This window comes from Calidris pugnax, unplaced genomic scaffold (assembly GCF_001431845.1).
Source record: "Calidris pugnax isolate Ruff unplaced genomic scaffold, ASM143184v1 scaffold448, whole genome shotgun sequence".
Classification (NCBI taxonomy): domain Eukaryota; kingdom Metazoa; phylum Chordata; class Aves; order Charadriiformes; family Scolopacidae; genus Calidris; species Calidris pugnax.
Genome location: NW_015091198.1, coordinates 821,632 through 843,830, shown reverse-complemented (window position 1 = coordinate 843,830; position 22,199 = coordinate 821,632). Strand labels below are relative to the sequence as shown.

At 43.8% G+C, this 22,199-nt stretch overlaps 1 protein-coding gene across 1 annotated transcript in view; it reads right to left on the bottom strand.

Moving 5' to 3' along the window:
- The window catches only part of CPS1 (carbamoyl-phosphate synthase 1), a 106,955-nt gene that overhangs the window by 32,348 nt on the left and 52,408 nt on the right, over positions 1-22,199 (bottom strand). The window contains exons 22-25 of the mRNA XM_014959614.1: positions 12,216-12,357; positions 10,186-10,251; positions 9,578-9,641; positions 4,449-4,630 (exon numbers count right to left, since the gene is read on the bottom strand). Of these exons, the coding sequence (XP_014815100.1) occupies positions 4,449-4,630; positions 9,578-9,641; positions 10,186-10,251; positions 12,216-12,357 (454 nt within the window). The remainder of the gene's footprint in view (positions 1-4,448; positions 4,631-9,577; positions 9,642-10,185; positions 10,252-12,215; positions 12,358-22,199) is intronic.

Sequence of the window (22,199 nt, the reverse complement as noted above, 5' to 3'; positions counted from 1 at the left end):
CTTCGCCCAAAGGAGAAACAGGCCCACAGTGCAGCTGCAGTAAAGGGCTCTTTTGAACAAAATGTGTTTTACACAGTTTTACCCACCTCTAACAAACGAGAAACACAAATCACACAATCCATGGTTTGGCTCTATCTTTTAGAGTATCAATGTTCTTTTAATTAACAAGTGTGTTTTTCCTGCAGAAGGTTAGCCCCACTGGCCTTCCTGGAAGAGGAACTTCTTAATGAGGGATTTAAAGGGATTTAGAGTGGCAGATCCGTCTCTGAAAGCAGGATGGAGTAGAAGTGACTGAGAAAAAACAGATGACAAATGCTGGTACAAACACTGCTCAACTTTACTGTGGTTAATTTCCTACCATAATAAAAATCCATCAAAAAAGTCTGGCATTTAAGAAACACTTATTATCCCAAGGTCAACAAGATTATTATTTGCTTAACATGCTAATATTCAGTGCTAGAGACATTTTTTTTTTCCTTTTCACTATGCAGTCACTTATGGGATGCCATGCTGTTGCTAGCCAACAACAGCTTAGAAGGAGGAGTGAAAAATGCCTCATTAGTAGATGGTGGAAGAAGGACAGAAGCTGTTTTGTGCCCAAATGGAAGTGTCTCATAACATTGGAGCTTGCTATCTCCAACTCAAAAGAAAAATCCATTCCTTACTGCTTCCAGACCTATCCAAAATACAGTACTTATCTCTAGTCCCTGGACCCCTTATCATCCCCCACGGACAAGAACCAGACAGTGAATAAGCAAAGCCCTTCTTGCAGCTTGGAACGGTTCCTGTTTGATAACAAGACAAACTAGCTTTTCTGCCAAGGTCAACCAACATCTTAATCTATCCTCAACATATTTGAAATGTGAATATCCTGGCTAACAGCTTCTCTTCAGCTACCGCTTATTTCTCCTTTAAAACAATTCTAGTCAATCAGCCTCTAAAATCCCAATACTGCCTACATCAAAGTTGGGATGGCATCAGGGACTCCAGCCCCAAGGAGACAGAGGAGATGGATTATTCAATCAGATAGCAAAGAATCATATACTCATTTTTACTCCAAAAGATCCATAAATTGAGACCCAGCTGCTGCTTACTTCTTTCTCTAAAATTCTGCTGTTATTTCCCAAAGCATGCTCCTGCCCAAAGAGTAGACCACCGCTCCGCTAGTGAACTGGGCTGCTCCACTGAGAAACGTGGGCAGACAGGAATGGACTCCACTGCATATCACTTTGTCATCAGCCATATTTTAATTATAAAGAAAATTAGTAACATCCTTGCTAATAGATATCTGTAAAACGCACACTATACATAACATACTGCAAGAAGCCTAGAGAGAATTATTTTCCCCTTTATAACAAAAATCACTCTTTTTATTACTACCTTGCTTTTATGTCATTAGTAATAGAGTTGGGTTTTCTTTTTCCCTGAGTTTGAAAACAAATTAGACCATTAAAATTGTACCTAAGAGCCTCCTTTAGTTTTATGAATTGTTTCAGAATGATCCTAGAAACTGAAAAAGAACAGAAGAGGCCCTCAAGCAGATAGATATTAAAATAAAAAGGGAACATCTTCTCTGGAAACAAAAATCCAATAAATCCGAGGGGAGGAATTTTTTTTTTTTTTTAAAATTATTGCCCTCATAGACTACCACCTAACTTTGCACATTCACAGTAAATTAAACCTCCCTCCAAAGCATGTCTCTGTTGTGCACAGCTCAGCCTCCAGTGAGTCAGAGCAGCTGTAAATGTCAACCAGAGAGGGAGAGCTAAAAGGGATAGAAGGAAGAGGAAGAGAAGGGACAGCTGAGTATGTCTCTGGGATAGGACTATGCAAAGCTATAAGCAGCTCTTTGTGGGCAGGTTCCAGCCCTCTCAGTCTCATTGATAACCTCTCTCCTCAACGTAGCCTACTTTGTCTAATCAGGAAAATTGAGTAAATCAGCGCACCTATTTATTGGAGCTTAATAGTTGCCTGAGGTTTGATGTTAATCCTAATAACATCTAGGGGAGTTGACATATCAGCTCTACCCAGGGCAAAGCATTGTGTCCATTTTTTGCTGGTTTTACCCATGGTCTGCCAACGATCCAGGAGTGTTTGCCACACTGAAACATTAGAGGAGGCTAATGAGCAGGAAAGTTTAAAAGATCCGTCTGAAATCATGGCCCTACTCATGCTTTGTAAATTAAGCTGGGAGAGGTATTTACATGCAGGATTGGGGAGGAATCTCAGAAACAGATCCTGAATTTTTAACTTGGTCACTTCCTTAGAGACTGACTTCCACCTGCATTTGCCTGAGGAAGTATTCTGTTAACAGGATATTAACATCTGGCTCATTCACTTTTAAGAAATGACATGTGGCAAATGTATTTTTTTAGACTGCGCTTTGCTGAAGGTCTGGAATTTGTCCCCAGGTCTGCCTATGTACTTCTGCATGACTCTGTGCAGTCCCTCTACTCCTCAAAGACTCAGTTTCCCTATTTGCAAATTTGGCATAATGATACCATTCCCTGTTCTCACTAATTACGAAAAGTGTTCTAAACCAGCTGAGTATTTATCATTCATCTTGGGGTTTATCAGACAGCACAATGTAACCCTAACTTTGTGTGTTTAGCCATCGCATCCTGATGGCTTCAACACATCCAGAGCAAACATCCAATTGGTTGTTCTCATACTCAAGTCAGAGCAGCAGAATCTTCTGCAAACTCCCAGCATCTCTCTTCTCTCCCTTATTATTCCCACCACCTCAGCTCCTGATGCCTCCTCCCTGCCCTCTCTCATCTCACAACCATTTTCTGGTTTACTTCTCAAGGAGGACAGGCTAAAAACATGCCCAGAAGCACAAGCACAGCCCAGCTGATGAGCACAACTGGCTGAGCTGGGGAAATTGCCAACTGCCCTTCCCCCTCAGCTCTGGGTACCACAGGATGCTGCTATTAGAGCTTGAGATCTGCAACACCTCCCATCAAACCCACCAAGCCCTGCTGTGACAAGCAGGATAATGTACACGTCAATATGTATGCATTATTCTTTTCACATATTTTTCTTACACAACTTGCTAATTACTAGCACTACATGTTTAAATGAGTAGTTGCTCCCTCATCACCTATCTCTACCTTCTCTTTGACCCTGCAGTAATTAGATGCTGTGTTTCATCAGTGTTATTTGTCTGACAAACTGTCACACCAGTTTCCTCCCCGCCCCAAGTTCATAAGTTCAGTTTTGCTTAAGTAAACAAGAGTTCAATGCTAATACAGCTGAGCCTCCTGGATAATCCTAAAGCATTAAAAAATCAGTCTTTAAGACTCCAGAATCTTTTGGCCTGTCCAAAATCTTTGCCTTCCAGTAACAGCCTGTTCACATGAAAATTTAAAGAGGTAAAAGAAGACGTACAAATAGAAAAGTATGAACATACAATCTAAAAATGGTTCTAAACAGTATTTTGCAAATGGTTTAAGAACAGAGCCTAGAGACTGGGACTTGAATTCTGATGTGCTTTCGCTTGGTTCCAAATTTGGGAATGATCAAAATGTTATAAATGTTATCAGCCAGGTTATAAAACCATTTCAGAAACTTGCACCCATTCACAAAGGAGATGAGCTCAAATTGCCATATACTGGGGGGAAAAAAGCCAAGAAAAATCATAAGCTTAACGTGACCCAGGTTCTGCAAAGTTGCTTGAGCAAGTTACACAGCCAACTCGTGCTGAATTTCAAGGGAGATAAAGTTTCTGTAAGCACCTTTGAAAGCCTCAGCCCCAAATCCAAGATGAGTGTGTTATCAGGTAGAAATCAACATTTTCCATATTGGGACCAACTGTTTACATTATATATCCTCCCATTACCAAATCTGCCTGGGATTCTTCTCCATCTCTTAGTATAGCACTTCTGAGCACTTGAAAACTCCAGACAGACAAGTGCAATGTCTGGATCAGGAGCTGGAAGGTGTTTTGGTTTGATAGCAATTCCAATGCCCTCTCCTGACCTGCCTACCTGCATGCTGGACCACATCCACCACCACTGTATTGCAAGACCAGGACTGCAAGTTCTCGAGCTCGTGTCAGCATTATGAACCTAACTTGTTCCACTGCTTCAGGGGGAGTACTTGTGCTTAAAGTCAAGGATATGCTTAAGTGCTAAAGCTCAGCACCGCAAGGGCAGAACAATTTGTGCGATAAATGACTGTGCAGCAAATTAAATCTGCTTGTAAATATTGCACAATATGGCATCTTACAAAATAATTTAATATTTATTTGGCATTCATTATTGAGCAGTCTGCTAGGAACATCAACGATGTGTAAAATGCAACATCGGGATCCAAACTAAACAGCTTTTGCTAGCAAGCTCTCCTGGCTCACCCCCAGCTGCTCCGCCAAAGCAAGCTAGTGACATGAATTTTGAAAAGTTTGGTTTGCTTCATGGCTTTCTGTTGCCGCTTCTGCTTTTCTTTACCTCATATTGGTAGATGTCCAGGATCCTTTCCAACGACAGCTCCTCAAAGTACAGTCTGTCACACTCATCAAAATCTGTGCTCACCGTCTCCGGGTTGCAATTCACGACGACGGTCTTGTTGCCAAGCTGACGCAGCGTGCGGATACTGGAGACAGCACACCAATCAAACTCCACGCTGCTGCCTGCCAGGCGACAGAGAAGTGGGCAAGGAAAGGAAGAAAACAAACAGCCATTCTCAGCACTCAAGCTTAAAAAAGAAAAAGGAAAAAAGGAAAAAAAAAACCTCAGCGGCGCCTCCTGTCAGCTCAGAGCAAGCAGTTTAATTGTCCTCCCATAGAAACTGATCATCCACCAACGTAAGCCTCCAAGCACAACAGGTAAGCTGGCTCAGCTGCTGAGGAGTGACAGGCCTCCAGAACACTTCTGTCATCCTGTGATCACGGAACACCCACGTCCGCTCTTGCTGCCCATCCAGTTACTACTGTCTCCCAACCAACCTGCTTTGAGATAAACTTAAGAGGCAGAAGCCTAGAGGTGACGAAATTGAGTGCCCGTTATTATGAGACGGCGCTGTTTGCTCCAGGAAACACGAAACATTTGTACAGATGTGGTTTGAAAACCAGAAGACTGAAGTGTTTTTTACCTTCCAAAAAAGCAGACTGTGGCTAACAACAGAAAAATTACAACTCAGTGGGTTTGACCTTCCTGTGCGCTGACTCCAGAGAAAGCAAATCAGTAGAACACTTTTAGAGCCACTCTGTGATCCTTTTATCTCGGTTTAAAGGCCACAGTGACTATGGCAACACTGTGGGACAAGCAGAACCTGAACCCTGAGTAAGCACTGAGGCCACCTCTAAAGAAAAAGTGGTGACAAGGGAGTCACCTAGCACTCAGGGAAGCACCAGGACTTGGTGCTTGGCCTTGGGCAAGCTGTAGGACTTGTGACTTCAGCAGCACTGCAGGCTTCAGGAGACCAGCTGACAGCTACTGCCCATCAATTTCTATGCTCAAACTTCTAAGAGGGGTACCATAAACAGAAAATGATAAGCACTAAAAAACATCATTAAATGGTTATGCTTACAGTCTACAAGAAAACGTTGGCCTCATCATGATGTGCTCACAGTCATTACATGAATGTTAACAACCGAGATCAGTATTTATACGTATAATTGCGAGACAAGATACATTGGAAATTCAGGCTGTGCTTAATTGCAGCCTCTGCCACCTAGTCACAAACAGATGGCTGTCACAGGTCACTCACTGACAGGCATACAATTTATTTCCTTACTTCTGTCAAATAGGAACCTCAAAACATTCCTAGGCCTCAGCTAAAACACCAGAGACATGAGAGGGGAAATCAAACCTGGAACTGGATGTTTCCCAGAAGGGTCACCAGCTGCTCATTCACTTTCTGTATTCCACTTCTATTATTCAGGTATTCTTATACACATAAGAAACCTCAACTTTGGAACACACTGGTCAGCTGGAGTCCCCACGTGATTGCTTGAGATACCACCTGGGAAGAGGGACTCTTTATCAGGGAGTGTAGCAACAGGGTGAGGCATCATGATTTTAAACTGTGAGAGGGTAGATTTAGGTTAGATATCAGGAAGAAATTCTTTCCTGTGAGGGTGGTGAGACGCTGGAACAGGTTGCCCAGAAAAGTTGTGGACACTCCATCCCTGGAAGCCCCCTGGATAAGGCTTGGAGCAGCCTGCTCTGGTAGGAGGTGTCCTTGCCCATGGCAGGGGGGTTGGAACTCGATAATCATTAAGGTCCCTTCCAACTCTAACCTTTCTGTGATTCTGTGACATTCCAGCCATGTCCAGTAATGGTCACATCCAAACAGTGGGAAGAGAGCAAATAATTAGTGATGCCAGTAATGACTGTTGTAACATAACCAGCCACTGCTCCTCAAAAGATAATCACTACATCAATACAGGCATGGTTTTTAACTCACTTTCAGGTTTCAATCATGTTAAATCTATGTGCACACCTTAAAATTTACAGAGCACTCTGCTGGTCCATGCAGTTAGTGGAACAGCTTGTTTATACTGCCTTCAGGGCTGACTTTCAAATGAACAGACCCCTCTCCTAGGACAGGAGGTACTCCCCTGGCAGCAACTGGAGAGCAAGCATCACCTTGAATATCTGAGCAATACCCCCCCAGAGCACAGGCCACACACTGCAGCTCAGGCTCTCAGCGAGCCAGAGCCCTTCACGTGTGCATGAGAGATGCGTCAAGGCAAGCTCTGAAGTTCAAGAGTGTGCAACTATAGTGATTTAAAGGCATTTAAAGGCCATCTAGTCCAGCCTGCTTGCAACAAGCAGAGACACCTTCAGCTAGACCAGGTTACTCAGAGCCCCATCCAACCTGACCTTGAATATGTCCAGGGATGGGGCATCTACCACCTCTCTGAGCAACCTGTTCTAGTGTTTCACCACCCTCATTGTAAAAAATTTCTTCCTTCTATCTTGTCTAAATCCACTTCTTAGTTTAAAAACATTACCCCTCGTCTTACTGCAACAGGTCCTCATAAAAAGTTTGTCCCCATCTTTCTTATAAGCCCCCTTTAAGTATGAAGAGCTGCCTTCTCCAGGCTGAACAACCCCAACTCTTTCAGCCTGTCTTCATAGGAGAGGTGCTCCAGTCTTCTGATCATCTTCATGGCCCTCCTTTGGACCTGCTCCATCAGCTCCATACCTTTCTTGTGCTGAGGACTCCAAAGCTGGATGCAGTATTCCAGATGGCATCTCACTCCAGATGTGGTCTCCACAAGAGTGGAGTAGAGGGGCAAAGTCACCTCCTTCAACCTGCTGGCCATGCTTCTTTTGATGCAGCCTGGGATTTGGTTGGCTTTCAGGGCTGCAAGCACACATTGCTGGGTCACGTTCAGCTTTTCATCCACCAGTACCCCCAAGTCCTTCTCAGCAGGGCTGCTCTTGATCCTTTCACGCCCCAGCCTGTATTGATATCGGGGGTTTCCCTGACCCAGGTGCAGGACCCTGCACTTGGCCTTGTTGAACCTCATGATGTTTGCATGGGCCCACTTCTTGAGCTTGTCCAGGTCCCTCTGGATGACATCCCAACCCTCAGGTGTGTCAACTGCACCACTGAGTTTGGTGTCATCCGCAAACTTGCTGATGGTGCACTTGATCCTGCTGTCTATGTCATTGAGGAAGATATTAAACAGTACTGGTCCCAATCTGGATCCCTGAAGGCCACCAGTAGTCACTGATCTCTATATGGACATTGAGACATTGACCACTATCCTCTGGATGTGAGCATTGGTGTCATCCGCAAACTTGCTGATGGTGCACTTGATCCTGCTGTCTATGTCATTGAGGAAGATATTAAACAGTACTGGTCCCAATCTGGATCCCTGAAGGCCACCAGTAGTCACTGATCTCTATATGGACATTGAGACATTGACCACTATCCTCTGGATGTGAGCATCCAATTCTTCATCCACTGAACAGTCCACCCATCAAATCCATATCTCTCCTATTTAGAGAGAAGGATGTTGTGGGAGACAATGTCAAAGGCGTTAGAGAAGTCCAGATAGTCGACATCCATAGCTCTTCCCTTGTCCATTCATGTAGTCACTCAATATAGCATGATTTTTGAAATGATATCAAACTTCCCCCAAATAATTTTATTTCTTTGCAAAAGTGTCAACATACCCAAGCTCTTCTGGTAACATATTTCAAAATATTTTCAAATAAAAATCATAAGGTTGCTTTTTAAAATCTAAAACTAATTTCACAAAGGAAATAAGACTCTTGTTGTTAAAAATAAAAAATAAAATTTCATGTTTAACTTCCATCCAAATCATTTAGCCCTTTCTGACCTGTTCCTGTTTTGTAACTGTAAATCCACACAGAACACTAAGTTGATCTCACTGAATTATGATTACAAGTCTGAAAGCACAGAGGAAAAGAATGCTGCTTACCTGCCTTCAAAAGATAAAAAAATAAAAAAAAAATCAAACTTGGCTATTGCACCTACCAAAAAAATCTTTTAGAGGTGCACGTAATGGTTTTCTTTAGCAGCCTTTATTTAGTTGCAACCTCTTCCAAAGATTGTCTTGATCTAATCAAAGCTATAGAACAGGAAAGGCCAAGATCAGACCTGCATGGCTGATTTAAGCAATTAAGAGATTTAAGTGAACAGTGCAAAATGTATTCACATACATTTGATCAAATTATTAAAGAACACTGCCATACTTTTTATGTTCATTTTTTGTAACCATGCTACACAGCACGTTGACTGGCAGAAGCATCCACAAGAAATAAGCATAATCACAGAGTGTTCCTCCTGATTTCACTCATCTCAACATTCATACTGGAAACTGAGTTCAAAGACACAAGCTACGAACAGCAACAGGAGAGCAGCACGTGACCTGTCCAGCCAAGCAAAACAAATGGATGCAGTTTTAAATGTCAGCTTTCAAAGACAATCACCACTACTTGTGAGATGCAGAGCAAAAATATTTCTGAATAATAAGGAATCTTTTTCTTGTCAATTATCGCAAGCTGTTCGGAAGGATCCACAAAAAGAAAAAGTGAAAGTCATCACATACAGAATTTAGCAGTCTGTCTAGCTGATAAGAGATTCCATAAGGAAACTGTTATGCTGCATAATCTGAGTGGGCTGAAAAAACAGCAGACAGAGAATTGCTTATACAAAAGCAGCTGAAGATTTCAAAATATTTTCATAGTCACCTATACTTACAGTAGTAAAACACATAGTATGTAACAACATAGTCATAAACTGGCAGTAAACACATAAGATAGGTGTGGGAGCAACAAAATTCTATACAAGGTAACAGGTTCTCAAGAACTTAACAAGTGCAAAAAGTAAGATTAAAAAAATTCCCTAAAACTTTGTGGAAATCACAACTAAGTGACAAGTGAAAAGTAATAAAATTCTCCTGTTTTTTCCAGGGCGTGAAATGAAGTCTCCAAGCAAGTGTAAAAGGCAAACCTTGTGTTAGGAATTGATGTCCTGTGCACTGCGCTCTGGAGGATTTTGTCACCATATAAGAAGAGGAACAAATGAAGCACAAGAATATCCAAAGAAGGCTCGAGGGTGCAAGAAGAACAGAGGAGTTATAAGAAAGATTTACCTATGTGATATGGTCCACAGCCCAACACCATCACTCCACAGTCATCAAATTTTACATCGTGTTCCTGAGAAGAGAGGGAGAAAAGTCATTAGGATCTGTACTCCACAGCACCCAACTCCCTGCTTTTCAGAAGAACAGTTTCTGGTGCTCAGACCACATCCAACAGTCTGACCCTTCAGGGCTCAAGTCTGATCTGGCTTACTGCAGTACAAACCAAGTGCAACTCTACTGGAATTAGTGGTGCTGCACCCAAACCAAAGGAGACACAGCACCTCTGATTTAGGTATTCGAGCAGCCTAAGGAGCTGTTAACTTTCACACAAAAACGAATGCTGGGATGACATGAGTGAAACTTGAGTTCTAAATTCCCAGCACCTGACCTGTGCCCAGAGGATGCAAGTACAGATGATACAGGACAGGACCATAACACCATAGGGGCATTATCCCTAAATGCACTGGATGGGTATTCACGCAAGAGAATGTTCTAGGCCTGCTGTAAGGGGATTATATGTAACACCATCCAAAAGAATTGCTATAGAGACCAATATATCTGCAAGATCTCCAGAGATAACATAGCTTAGGGGAAAGAGATCAAAAGAATGTGCCTACCTGCCCGTTGTATGTGACATAGAGGTAATTAGTTACCGCTGGGTATTCTGCTGCCAGTGTGTCGATCTGTATGGGGAAGAAGAGGAAGGATGGTGAGGAAGAACTGTGACTTGGCCAGTGCCAGATCTTCCTTACATGCAGGTGTTTTGGGGTTTTTCTTTTCCCTCCTTTTCTACTCCTATTTCTGTCCTATTATCTTCCCATCACCTCCTTCCTCAAAAGGAATTGAACTAAATGTCATATGCTGGTGATGCAGCATTATGCCTGAACTTCCACCCAGACCTTCAGTCAGCAGGAGAGTCTACCATCTCTTTCCAAGCTGCAGTTTTAGCCGCGCACCTCTTTGGTAAAACACCTTCAACAGCCCAGGAATTCCCCCATTCATCCCTTCTTGCTGAGGCCCTTATTCTCTAGTTAGTTTGGCAGCGTTAATTACACAAATCTCCATTCCTCCAGGTCTCCTGTCGAACACCTTCAACAGCCCAGGAATTCCCCCATCCACCCCTTCTTGCCGAGGCCCTCATTCTCTAGTTAGTTTGGCAGCATTTGACTGCTAATTACACAGATCTCCATTCCTCCAGATCTCCAGTCCTTTTCAGCTGCACCAGCTGGGATTTTCAGGCTATACTCTTGACCCCATCTTACTCCCACACTGAATACAAACCTGCAGGCAATATCACTTTGAGATCATGCCAAACAGCAGCCAGCAGTGCAAGTACTACGTATCTATGTTACAATATAACTGGTGCTTTGATAATTAAATGGTACACAAAGCAAGAGTGATTTTCAACCACCCCTTACATGTCATTTTCAACAATTTCTTATGTAATTAGTCACCAGAGAGCCCAGAAGAATAATTTGCCTACTAGGCTGTTCACAAACTATTTATGTCAACTACTTATTGCATGTTATACATGGTTACTGGTCCATCTAGGTCACCGTGATTGCTGAAGTTCCCTGAGTGAACAGCTGAAACATTTCTACGCAGAATACCGAGCAGGGAATAACATTAAAGCAGTCCTGACACGAATTTTTACATGCTATAGCATTTAAAAATCTGTCCAACCTTCACGTATTTTCAGGAGTCCCCCACTGGCTGTCCAAATCCTGGTGAATAATGAAGAACGTGACCTTACGTCATTAGCAGTATGTAAGTGCCTGCTGCTCATTACCATTGCTAATACTGCAACTTGTACTTCATGGCTCAAGAAGAAACATATGCTTTGAAGCCACAAATGCAGGCATAAGTAGAATGACCTTATTAAGGGTACCGTGGCACACAAATCAGTCCGGCCCCGCAGTGCCATACGCAGCTGGAAGAACACAGCGCGAGGCCAGGCACGTTCCTGTGGGCCAGGTGAGGACATGGAAGGAAAACAGCAGCTGGGGAACAGAAGGAGATTTGGCACCTGGAATTGGGCCTGAGGATACAGATGGGCTCTTTCAGAAACATTCAGTAGTTGGGTTGGGTAGGTTTTTTTCCCCCCCACCATAAGGACAAAAAACCAGCTGGTGGCATTTTAATAACAGCAAACCTTAAATGCAGCAGCAGAACACCTAGCACAGCACTGGTGATGCTGCCATGAATACTCGATGAGCTCATTACACTCGTGCTATCACAATGAATAGCAAATGAACCCATAACAACAGCACACTTCAAATAAAGGATTACCCTGTAAAAAGTTACTACCAAGAGAAAAGACATATTACATTTTTCATGGCCACACCGTGGTGGGCCACCATTTTCCCTGAAGCCAGATAGCTGCGTTTCCCCCTCAGCCACACAGAATATGAACAAGAGTTTTCTGGGTCTCTCTTAGGGGATGTTCATGTCATTACATTGATGCCTGCAGTGCAGAAATAACAGCTATATGGGTGAAATTTGGTCTTCTCTAATGACAATGTCAAAACTCCCATGGATGTTAACAGAACCAGGCCTTCCACTTTGTTTACCTCAGCTGTTTCTAAGGATCTCCTGCTCCTTGCACTCTTGGAACCCCCCACCATGAACAGAGATGTTTCTCACATACCTGTTTCACCCAGGGCACTACATTCTTCCTCAGTCTCAGCTGACGGCACTGGATTTCACTCATCCTCAGGCATTTCCCAATCTGTTTGTCTGAGAACCCGATCTGTTTGGCTCTCCTCAGGGTCTCTTCTGGAAGAGTTTCACTGGGATTAAACAAGAGAAACACCTCTGCATGAGGCTTTACAGGAATACTTTGAAGGTACATGAATGCTTGTATCTTCCATTCTGCATAGAGTTGCTATAGGATCATGCACATAAAGGCAAGAAAAGGAAGAAGATGCAGCTAAGCGACGTAATCCTCATCTATAAACGGTCTTTTTTTGCACTGGATGTCCCCCACAAGCACTTATAAGGTAAAGTCTACAGGCAGACTGCTGATAGTAGGAAGTATCTTTGAGACAGGAATGAGTGACTCATGATGAGATCCATCATCTTCCAAGGCAGCATTTTCCATCAGGCTAGTACAAGGTCACCGTATCCACAACAACTGTACGGTCACTTACCTTTGCATGATTTCCATGAAGGAGCTGCAGTGATTCCTTTCTTGGATTCAGCTTTCCCACATCTCCATACCCAAACTTTAGCCCAGTCTCTCCCTTACATTCCTCTTCCCAGTCTGAATTTTTAAATATAAGCCTCACCTGTCTGGGTTGGATCAATAATTATTCACATACTCATATCTCCTGCCTCTCATTGCAGCTGCCCACCCCACACAAAGGCATGAGATTCCTGAAGCTCTGGGATGTGCCACTCAGAGGCATAACTGGGCGACGACTTGCCTCAAAACACTATAATTTGTCCCAAACAAGCCCTTCTTTCTGTTGTTGAGGACGCTCTGTCTACCTTCAGAAATGGCCAGTATTTTGATAAAGCCTCTGACTTCAGAGGTACGTAGTAGAAATGACCTTCAGAGGCTCACACACAAGGTAGGTTTTTCATTCTGACAGTCTCAAGTACACGTTTTTCCATATCATTTGTGCTACATCTTGCATTATGAATAATGGGAGAGGGGGCTATAGACAGGGTAAAGCAGGGGTACCTTTTTTGATTTCTCATTTGCAATCGGGGTCTCTCAATACTTCCATGTGTTCTTGTTCTCCTGGTTTTGCTTTTCAGGAGTCCCAATTTTTGCTATTTATTTCAAATGCATTGCTTTCCCTGGCCATCTCTAAAGCCCAACAGTTTCTTGCCCATTTTGCTTTTGATTTTTTCATCGTCTCCACTCCCCCTTTATTCCCTCCACTTTTTTCTCTCCCACATTTTCTTCCACTTTGTTTTGACTCCACCTATAGCCCTTATAGTTTCTGCCTGTCTCTGTTTCTAAGCTACCTTTTCTAAGCTTAGCTTTTGCAAAAACATTAAAAAAGCCTATGTATTTTTATCAGCACTTCTGCTTTTCATCTTCATTGCCAAGAGCATCCTTGCCTGCCCAATAAATCAATATTTTATGAGCAAGCAAGCTCTGAATCAGGAAAAAGGAAATGATTAACAAACAAGCAATTTTCCTAAATCAGAGCTTTTGAATTATGTCCTTTGCTTGATGGTATTTTTAAATAAATAGCATTATGTTATTTGAGTGGGAGGAGAGGGGTAAGGCCACTTTATTGGAATGTGTCAAGAAGCTGAAGCATGGAAGAGTCATTGGATTGGATTTTCCACTCTGGCTTGGGCACAGAGCAGCTCTGCTGCCCTCGGTGAAGTCAGGTAAGCGTGAAACAGGTGAGAGACAAAGAAGTGTCAAACCAGCTGTTCCGAGAGAAATAGAACCGGGAATCAGAAACTTTTGGGTTCAGATCCCTCCGTAGGTGGGTTTTCCTCTATAAATTCCCCAATGCCATCTCTCCTTCCCCTGCAATATGAGAACAGAGTGTTCCACCTGCCTACAATAGCATGGCAGAGAGCTAGTAAGGATTTGCAGAAAGGAAACACTCTCAGTAATTGCTGTCTTCTGCCCTGTGCCCCAGCCTGGCACTAACCACCAGCCTGCTCTGCCCTCAGGGGACTCCAGGCAGGAGTGCCACCTACACCCTTGATCTTCTCCACAACCCTCCACGTCACCCTTCTTACTCCAGCCAATCCTGCTCTTTGCTAATGTCAAAAGGAAACAGTCCTGCCTAATCCAGCAGGTTGAGCTTCCCAGGTTTTGGATTTAGTTCCAGGTGCAGAAAGCCTTCCCAAAATAAGACCCACTTGGCAACACTGCAGTACGTCAAAGCCCTTGGTTCCCATGCACTTACTCCTCCACCACGAAACTCCTCTGCTTCTCCTCAGCTCTTTCTACTCTCTGATCTCAGCTCAGAGGCAGGACTTCTGGCAGAAATGGTGAACGTCAGAACTAAAGGCATGGATGGGTGTTTTACAGGAGGAAAAGGAGCAAGCAAAATCTGCAAGTTCTCTGGCAAAACAGATGCTAGCCATCACTGGCTATTAGGACAAACGCAGCCACGTTAGATTTCTCTCCTAGACTCAGCACTCCCTAAGTACAAGTGAGCAGACCTGATGACCCCAAGAAAATGAGCCCGTTTCAGTGCAGTTTGCTCCCTTGCTCTCCCCTCCCTTTCTCCCTCAGAAACACACATAGCTGGCTGTCACTTGATTACTGACAGAGAAAGAAAATTACCTTCATTTGCAGCTTGTTTCAATTCAGTTTTTTTTGTACCTCAATATAACAATATCATTCATCGTCATTCCTCCCCCCCTCCCCAAGAGGGTGGGTAGAAGAGAAGCAGTGATTATTTGGCAACATGATTCATTTGCCTTGGGCTAGCAGCTTAAATTAGGTTAGGACACTTACTAATCCATGCAAAAAGGTAACCAGTTCTCTACAGGACAACCAGCGTGCAAGAGAAAAGCTGAATATCCAAAGGGGAAATGAAACCCTGCATTTTTACCTTTGCTACTCCCAATGGGTGATAAAGAAAAGACAAGAAATGTAGTTTTCAACATGGCTAATAAGAAAGATGCAGTGGGAACCTCTACTCAAGCTGCATCTAGACAAGAAGGGTATTCTCCTTTCTCACTGCCACAGAGGCAACTTAATATGGAGGAAACACACCCAGCTCTTCATGAGGCAGGAAAGGTTAGAACTGACAACCCAGCCCTGGGGATGTAAGAGTTTTGCCATTTAAAATTGTCACAGAAAACTGGCAAGAGTCAAACACCCAGTAGTGCTGCTGATTTCCAAGCACTTGGAACCAGAATCTGCCTCGGGATGAGAAAGTGCCAAAAACCTCTGAGGCAACACCCAGGGATTTGGAGGCACAACCAGAAGAAGGGAAAGGCAGGGTAAGCCAGCAGAATTGCTCCACCACCTTTAAAGGGAACTGGATCAAAGAGCTGCAAGCCCTCAGCACTGCTATGGAAATCAGGCTGCCTCCCTGCATGATCTGGGCACACATCGTCGTTCCTGGATAATTTCCATTTACTATGAAGGGTAATTTTTAGCATTTCTATCTCAACATTCATGGAAAGGATCTAAGAAACATGCAAACAGTAGGTAGGGTGATGCTTATCTCACTGATAGCAAAACTGAGACATGAAAAGGTTAAGGGGTTATGTTTTTTAAGACAGACATTGACCTAATGCTGTTCCCACCGCCTTTGCTCAAAGCCAGCCCTTTGGACTTGCTGGAGACATTAAAGCCAGCAAGAGCAGAATCAGGTTGAATTTCTTTGAACGCTTGAATACAAATAACCCTTCCAAAACCTCACCAGAAATCCAGCACTAAAAAAAGAAGATGAAAAAAAAAAATCTTAGTTCTGGCTATTCCCAAGCATATGACCCAGTCCTACATCATTGCCTCCCACTTTCCCCTGGAGCATCACTTACTCTTCAAACAGAGAGCAAAAAGTCTTCCAAAGATTAAACTCCCTCACTGGTTTATAATCAATTTTGAAACAAGGGAAGATTTAGCAGCCACGATTCCAGACTCCTATAATACTCCTTTTTCCTAACATTCACTTTTGCAAAATGGCAATCAGAAGTTTTAGAGCTTCAAAACCAGACGATTAGACTTTTGCACACTGTCAAAATCATTTAGTGGCTGCTCACTGCCTCAGAAAGCTGAAGTCCCCTGCACATTTTGCAGTTTATAAACAATACAAGCTTTTCCTGAATGTTGCTTGTGCCTCTGTTTCGGCTTCCAGTGTTGATTTGTTGTTGTTTTTTGTTTAAAATTCCACCCTGTCATCTTCGGAACTTCAGCCCCTCACTTTTTCTTCAATAATAAATGATAAAAGGAAATGGAATAAATTCCACTTAATGAGGAAATTTTCACCTGGCACAGAGGACCTGAGGAAATCTATTAACTGACTGGAGGAACACTGGCAGCATTGCAATTATCAGGAGAGCCTGCTCACTCCAGCACAGCCCCCTCTTCCACTTGACTGGCTTTCATCTGATCCACCAGTTTAGGAGTAACACTGAATAAATGTGCTGGTAGAAAGCCCCAGCTCGATATGGGAAACAGCACTCTCGTTCTTGTCTCCCAGATCAGGCTCTGCTTCATTTTAGGTACGTTGTCAAGTTTACACCCATCCACATATTACTTGGTTGGACGTTAATGGGTCTTGATCAAAAGGATCAGGAATATTTTGTGAACTGAGAGACAAAGCCTGAGCGGGGAGCATTTTGGGCACGGCTATTGTGTCAGTTAACATGCCCTGTAAGCTCCCAGGCTCACTCCTGCAGGTCGTTTTGGTTTATCTCTGCAGCTCTCTCTATTCGTGTGGTGTGGACGTGCACACGGGAGTTGCAACGATGAGCATGCCCCAGCTCAGCCCACGAGTCTTGAACTCAGCTCCTCCTGAATCCAGAGGGGGTGGATTTAAGCCCAGCCTACACTTTCACTACAGCAAGCAAAGTGGACCAAAAGCAAGAAGCGCTGGAACCAAAATGCCTAATGCCCAGTCCCAAGAGAGCTCTTCTACCTCAGTAGTCATAGACCTGGAGGGTTTCAAAAGCCTACTTGATTTCAGGCTGGATTATGTACAAATGCAGATTCTCTCTCTTTTTGTCATTGTCCCACTCTGCTTCAAGGCTACTATTGGCTTCCTTGATTGCTCCTGATGTTTTGTAAGATTTTGAACATGCTACAATTAAAAACATGAGATTGGCATATAAATTCTCTCCCTGCTTCTCTACTCAACAAGACAGACTGTTACCATTTTTCCCCTCCTGAGAAGCTCGTGAGATGACTGACAAAAAGCTGTCAAAGAAGCATTTAGGGAAGCAGGAGCTGTAAACCAACAAATCTTGCTCACCGAACAACTATCACTACACTCTGCATCTTTAACATTCAGGTCCCTGGGCTAATAAATCCCCTTGTGGACATCTTGACTTAAGTAACAGGAACCTCAGACTGTGCCCTAAGATCTAAATGACTCGCACCTAGGATTAAGTGATGTGCTGAAGCAGCAGCCCACACCAAAATACAGCCAACAAATGGGTCATCGATGCTTCCTCAAAGCCTATTTTCTACCCCTGGTAAAAGACAGCTTTGAGGTCTTTACTGGGGTCCCACGGTACAGACTCCCTCACTTCTGGTACTGTCTGTATCATTTGCAGAGATTCCCCAATGCTTTTTGAAGGGTGATGCCTCTATATCCTCTGTATCATGAAAAAAAAAAAAAAAAAAAAATTGTGTTTTTACAAATTTAGAGATGCTGTGAAAGAAAATACAGTTGTGAAGTTATTACCAACGGCTCTATAAGACAAACAGAAAGTATCTTATGTCAGATCCACACAACGCACAAACAACCATGCTGAATAACTGTTTATATTCTATTCTCCTCATGCACTGAATTCCTAATTTGTTCCCGAGTCTTCCCTGCCCCACAGTTCACAGAGAAGACAAAAGTAATTTTCCCAGTTATTTGTTGTACTTGCTTTTAACTGTGTCAGTGACAGCTCCTCAAACAGCATCAATCAGTGCAGCCTCACTTAGCATCACGGGACCTGCTCTGCTTTACACCCACACAAGATCTGACTTACGCTCTCTGACCTGTCCCCAAAAGCACTCAAGTCAGCAGGAGACATTGCTTTTGAGAAGAGCAGGTGTGCAACACCCAGTGCAGAAGAGCACAGGTTATCGATGGCCTCTCTGATCTTCCCTCCCTGCACTGTTCCCTACGTCACCTGCTGGAACCAGGTTTTAATTCCAGTCCCTGCATTTCTGTGGCAACTCCACCATGTTTCATGTTTTGAAATCAAGTCATGCTTCTGGCAAGCAGCTTTCAAAGCACACCTTTCACAGACCCAAGGACATGAGCTTCGAAAAGGAATTCACAATAAACAACTTCTTCCATGGGCCACTGAGCAGAGCACCTGGCTACAAATGCTGAGCTGAAGTGGGTCTGCACCCTCCTGCTATTTTCTTCTTCGCCTCTATTAACCTGTGTCTCCTTAGGAACGACAAGAGCAACACTCAGGACTGCACTTCCTCCTTCCAAGCAAACCACAGGCCAGGAGGTGTTTTCAATCAATGCCAACAGACACAACGCCAAAGGATACATTCTCCTCCAAAACAAAGGTCTAAAGTATGATTGGTGCCATCATTTTCTGCTGCCTGGCTAGTTTGGTATCCACCAAAATGAAAATCTGCTGTTTTCATCAAGGTTAATTTGAAGAGTTGAGCTTTAAGACGACAGAGTTCAGTTTGCAGCTCTTCCAGACTGTCTTTGAGACTTTGGGCAAGCCTTACCATCTCTATGCTTTGCTCCTCAACTGCAAAAGAGGGGATTCTCATGCTCCTCTTTTCCTCACTCAAATAATACACCAAGACTGAAATGTTTCTATACTCACACTTCTGTCTGCTGTAAGACGGCCCAATCTTCCCTAGGTCTTTCTCAAATTGTGCTCTTGGGGATGACAGTGTTACTGGACCTTACTGCAAATCTGACTTAATCTGGACTGGGTCCACAACCCTGGCCTTTAAGTCACTGCTCTCTCCTCATTGTCTCAGATGCCTAGATAGGGTCTGTTCAAATTTCCATCTCCTTCATGAGCTGCCAGTGTGATGAACAGCCAGCAGGGTCACTGCAGGGCCCTTCCCCTCCATTTTCTCTTACAGGACAAGCAAGGCTAAATCTAGGGAAAGAATTTCCTGAAAACAGCATATCCTATTGCACTGCCACTGCTCCATACACCATTCACAGACTGACAGCATAGGATGGTGCTCGCTTTTTTCATTTAAGTATATGAAATTTTATTTGCACGTGTGGTGGAGAAGGTTATGCTTAAGATTACATTACTGAAGGCATGAAGGCATGTTTTTTGACCAATATTGTTGGTCAAAAAACAACAAAAACTCCACAATGTAAGTTTCCGCTTGAAATGAAAAAAATGTAGGTCACAAGAGAAACAGCAAAGGCACATGTTTGACGTGTGTGATATTACTGGATATTCTTGCAAGTACTCTCAAAATGACTTTCCTTTCCCAATTCAACTCAGGCCATTTGCTTTCCTGCAGCCAAGTCATATAACTTGAAACAACTCTTTCTCCATCTTAGAGGGGCCCAGAGGCAGAGTCAAATAGAAACATTGCTGCAGCACGACAAATGCTATAGTGTCTCACCAGCACCAGGTCAAATGTTCTTTGGAAAGAAGTTCTCTGGGGCAGAGCGTGCCCTCACCAGTGTCCCCTGTCTCTGCAAATGGCTGGCCTTGCCTGTACATCACTGAGAACAGACAAACACTTAGAGGTCAGAAAGGATTTTCTCTCCATAACGTTATCCCATACAACTTCCAGGGATGGAAGCAGATTCCATGCACAATCTGAATCACCCCACGTGGCCAGGCTGCAAGGCAGCATGTGGTATATGAATGCTGCTTACTGAACTGCTCACAAAGGCCTCCACCTGCCTCTGATCCCCCTTCCCCATCTGTCTGTCATATCCACTTGTTCTAGCTCTAAATTTCCTCTTGGCAGAGACCATCTCCTTGTTACCGGTGTCTGCAACAGCTCTGCAGGGCCCAAATCAAGACTCTTGGCAGAGATGTTATTCCAACTGCATCCAAACCCTCATTGCAAAGAACCCCCCCCCCAAAACCAAGAGTCAAAAAGGAAGGGATGGATTTGAGGGAACAGAGAGCAAGCTTGTAACCAGCAACAGTGCCTGGGAACAGGGCAACTACTTCTGGCTCTGGTAACTATTTCAACAAGAAAAAGATTTAAAGCAGTGACAGTGCCACAGCTCGTTCTTTTCAATTGGCAACAATCCTGTAGCCCAGGTAAAACTCATGCCAGGCACGCTGGGGGCTGGAAGCAGCTGGCTGCAGGAAGAGCACGTGCGTGCCAAGTCTCATTTGCACCACTCAATTAGCTTTCCCTCGGCTATAGCAGAGATGTGTTTCCTGATGTGGCTCACTGGACTAGTGTCTTAGTTCAGGTCAGAAGTGTTTTTCCCTGGCTCTTTGCCTTTCTGCCAACGGGTCTTCAACGTAATGCAGCCAGAGAGTCCATCCTCTCCCTCCAATGCAGGCTGTGAGGTGAGAGAGTTTCCTTGGGAAGGTTTGGACAAGGAGTTAAAACCTGCATTGATAAGTGAATGAGGATAAGTTAATTTATACCACCTGCAATCCGAGTTGAATTGCATGAATCCACTTCCAAGGGACACAACGTTGGTTGTCGATGGCCTCTCTGCACCAGGGTAGGTTCAGGCTAGATATTAGGAAAAATTTTTTCACTGAAAGGGTTATCAGCCATTGGAATGGGCTGCCCAGGGAGGTGGCTGAGGCACCATCCCTGGAGGTGTTCAAAAGACGGGTTGATGAAGTGCTGGGAGGTATGGTTTAGTGATGATGCTCCTTGTTTGTTGTGTGGGTGTCTATTTTTGTCAGAGTTAGGTTGACGGTTGGACAAGATGATCTTTAAGGTCCCTTCCAACCTAGAAGATTCTGTGATTCTGTATGATACAAATGCAAGGTTGGATGCTGCAAAAGGGCTCACTGTGGCAGGCCAGCTATACAGTCTGCTGCCTAGTCACCATGAAAAACTTTGTGGGATAGCACCAGCTACTGATCAGATAATAGCAGTATTATCACCTGCCACCCACAGCAGAGGAAGGGAAAGCAACCTCAGTGATACAGGGAAGTTTGGCACAATTAGCCTCTGTGGAGCGATACTGGATTTATAACAGCTGCGGATGGGGAAGCCTCCGGGGTCCCAAGTGCATCGTTCCAGAGTACACCAATCCAACAGCAAGGAAATAAAACTGATTCTGGATATATTGGTTTTCATCCTCAGGAGCTACACATAGAGATATTTAAGGCACTTGAGGCAAATGTAACATGACACGGGTGTTAGAGGGCAAAAACTTGTGCAGCCAAACAATAGATTTCTCTAAATAATCAAGCTACTCCTTCTGTTCGACATCTCCCTCCACATTTATTTTTTGTTTAGCTCCAGATCCAGCTTGTTCCGGGGGGCAAGGGACAGCGAGAGCTGCTCAATTAAAACCGCGCAGCTGGTCAAAGCAGCAGAAATCACAGCAGAGGAACCGACTGAAACCTCAGCGATGGCACTTCCCTACGGTGCGATCCCAGCGCCATCATGTGGAGAGACCCGGTTAACACAAGAAGAGGAAAACCGGCCAACGCACAGCCAATAACTCAGCAAGGAGGTTCTCCCAACCTCGTAAACCATGAAGGGAAAGCTGGAACTGAAATACAGCCCAGTGCTGTAATTTACTGCTCTCTTTCCTGCTTAGTTTTATACGGTCATTCCTCTTGAAGAAAGAAGAAGATTTATATTTAAATATGTCTGGAATTATAGATGTTTGAAAGCGCAGCACAAAAGCAACACATACTGCATGATCACACAAAGGCAGAAAAGCTTAAAAATCGATTGGCCAGGCTGGGGGAAAAAAAAGCCCTCAGGTGTAATAAGTCAGGACAAGTCCTGTATTTGAAGGCTAACTCTGTCCTAGGTATCTGAGTGCAGCTGCTGTTACTCACTGCAGGCCATCCACATTCCCAGCCTTAGCCT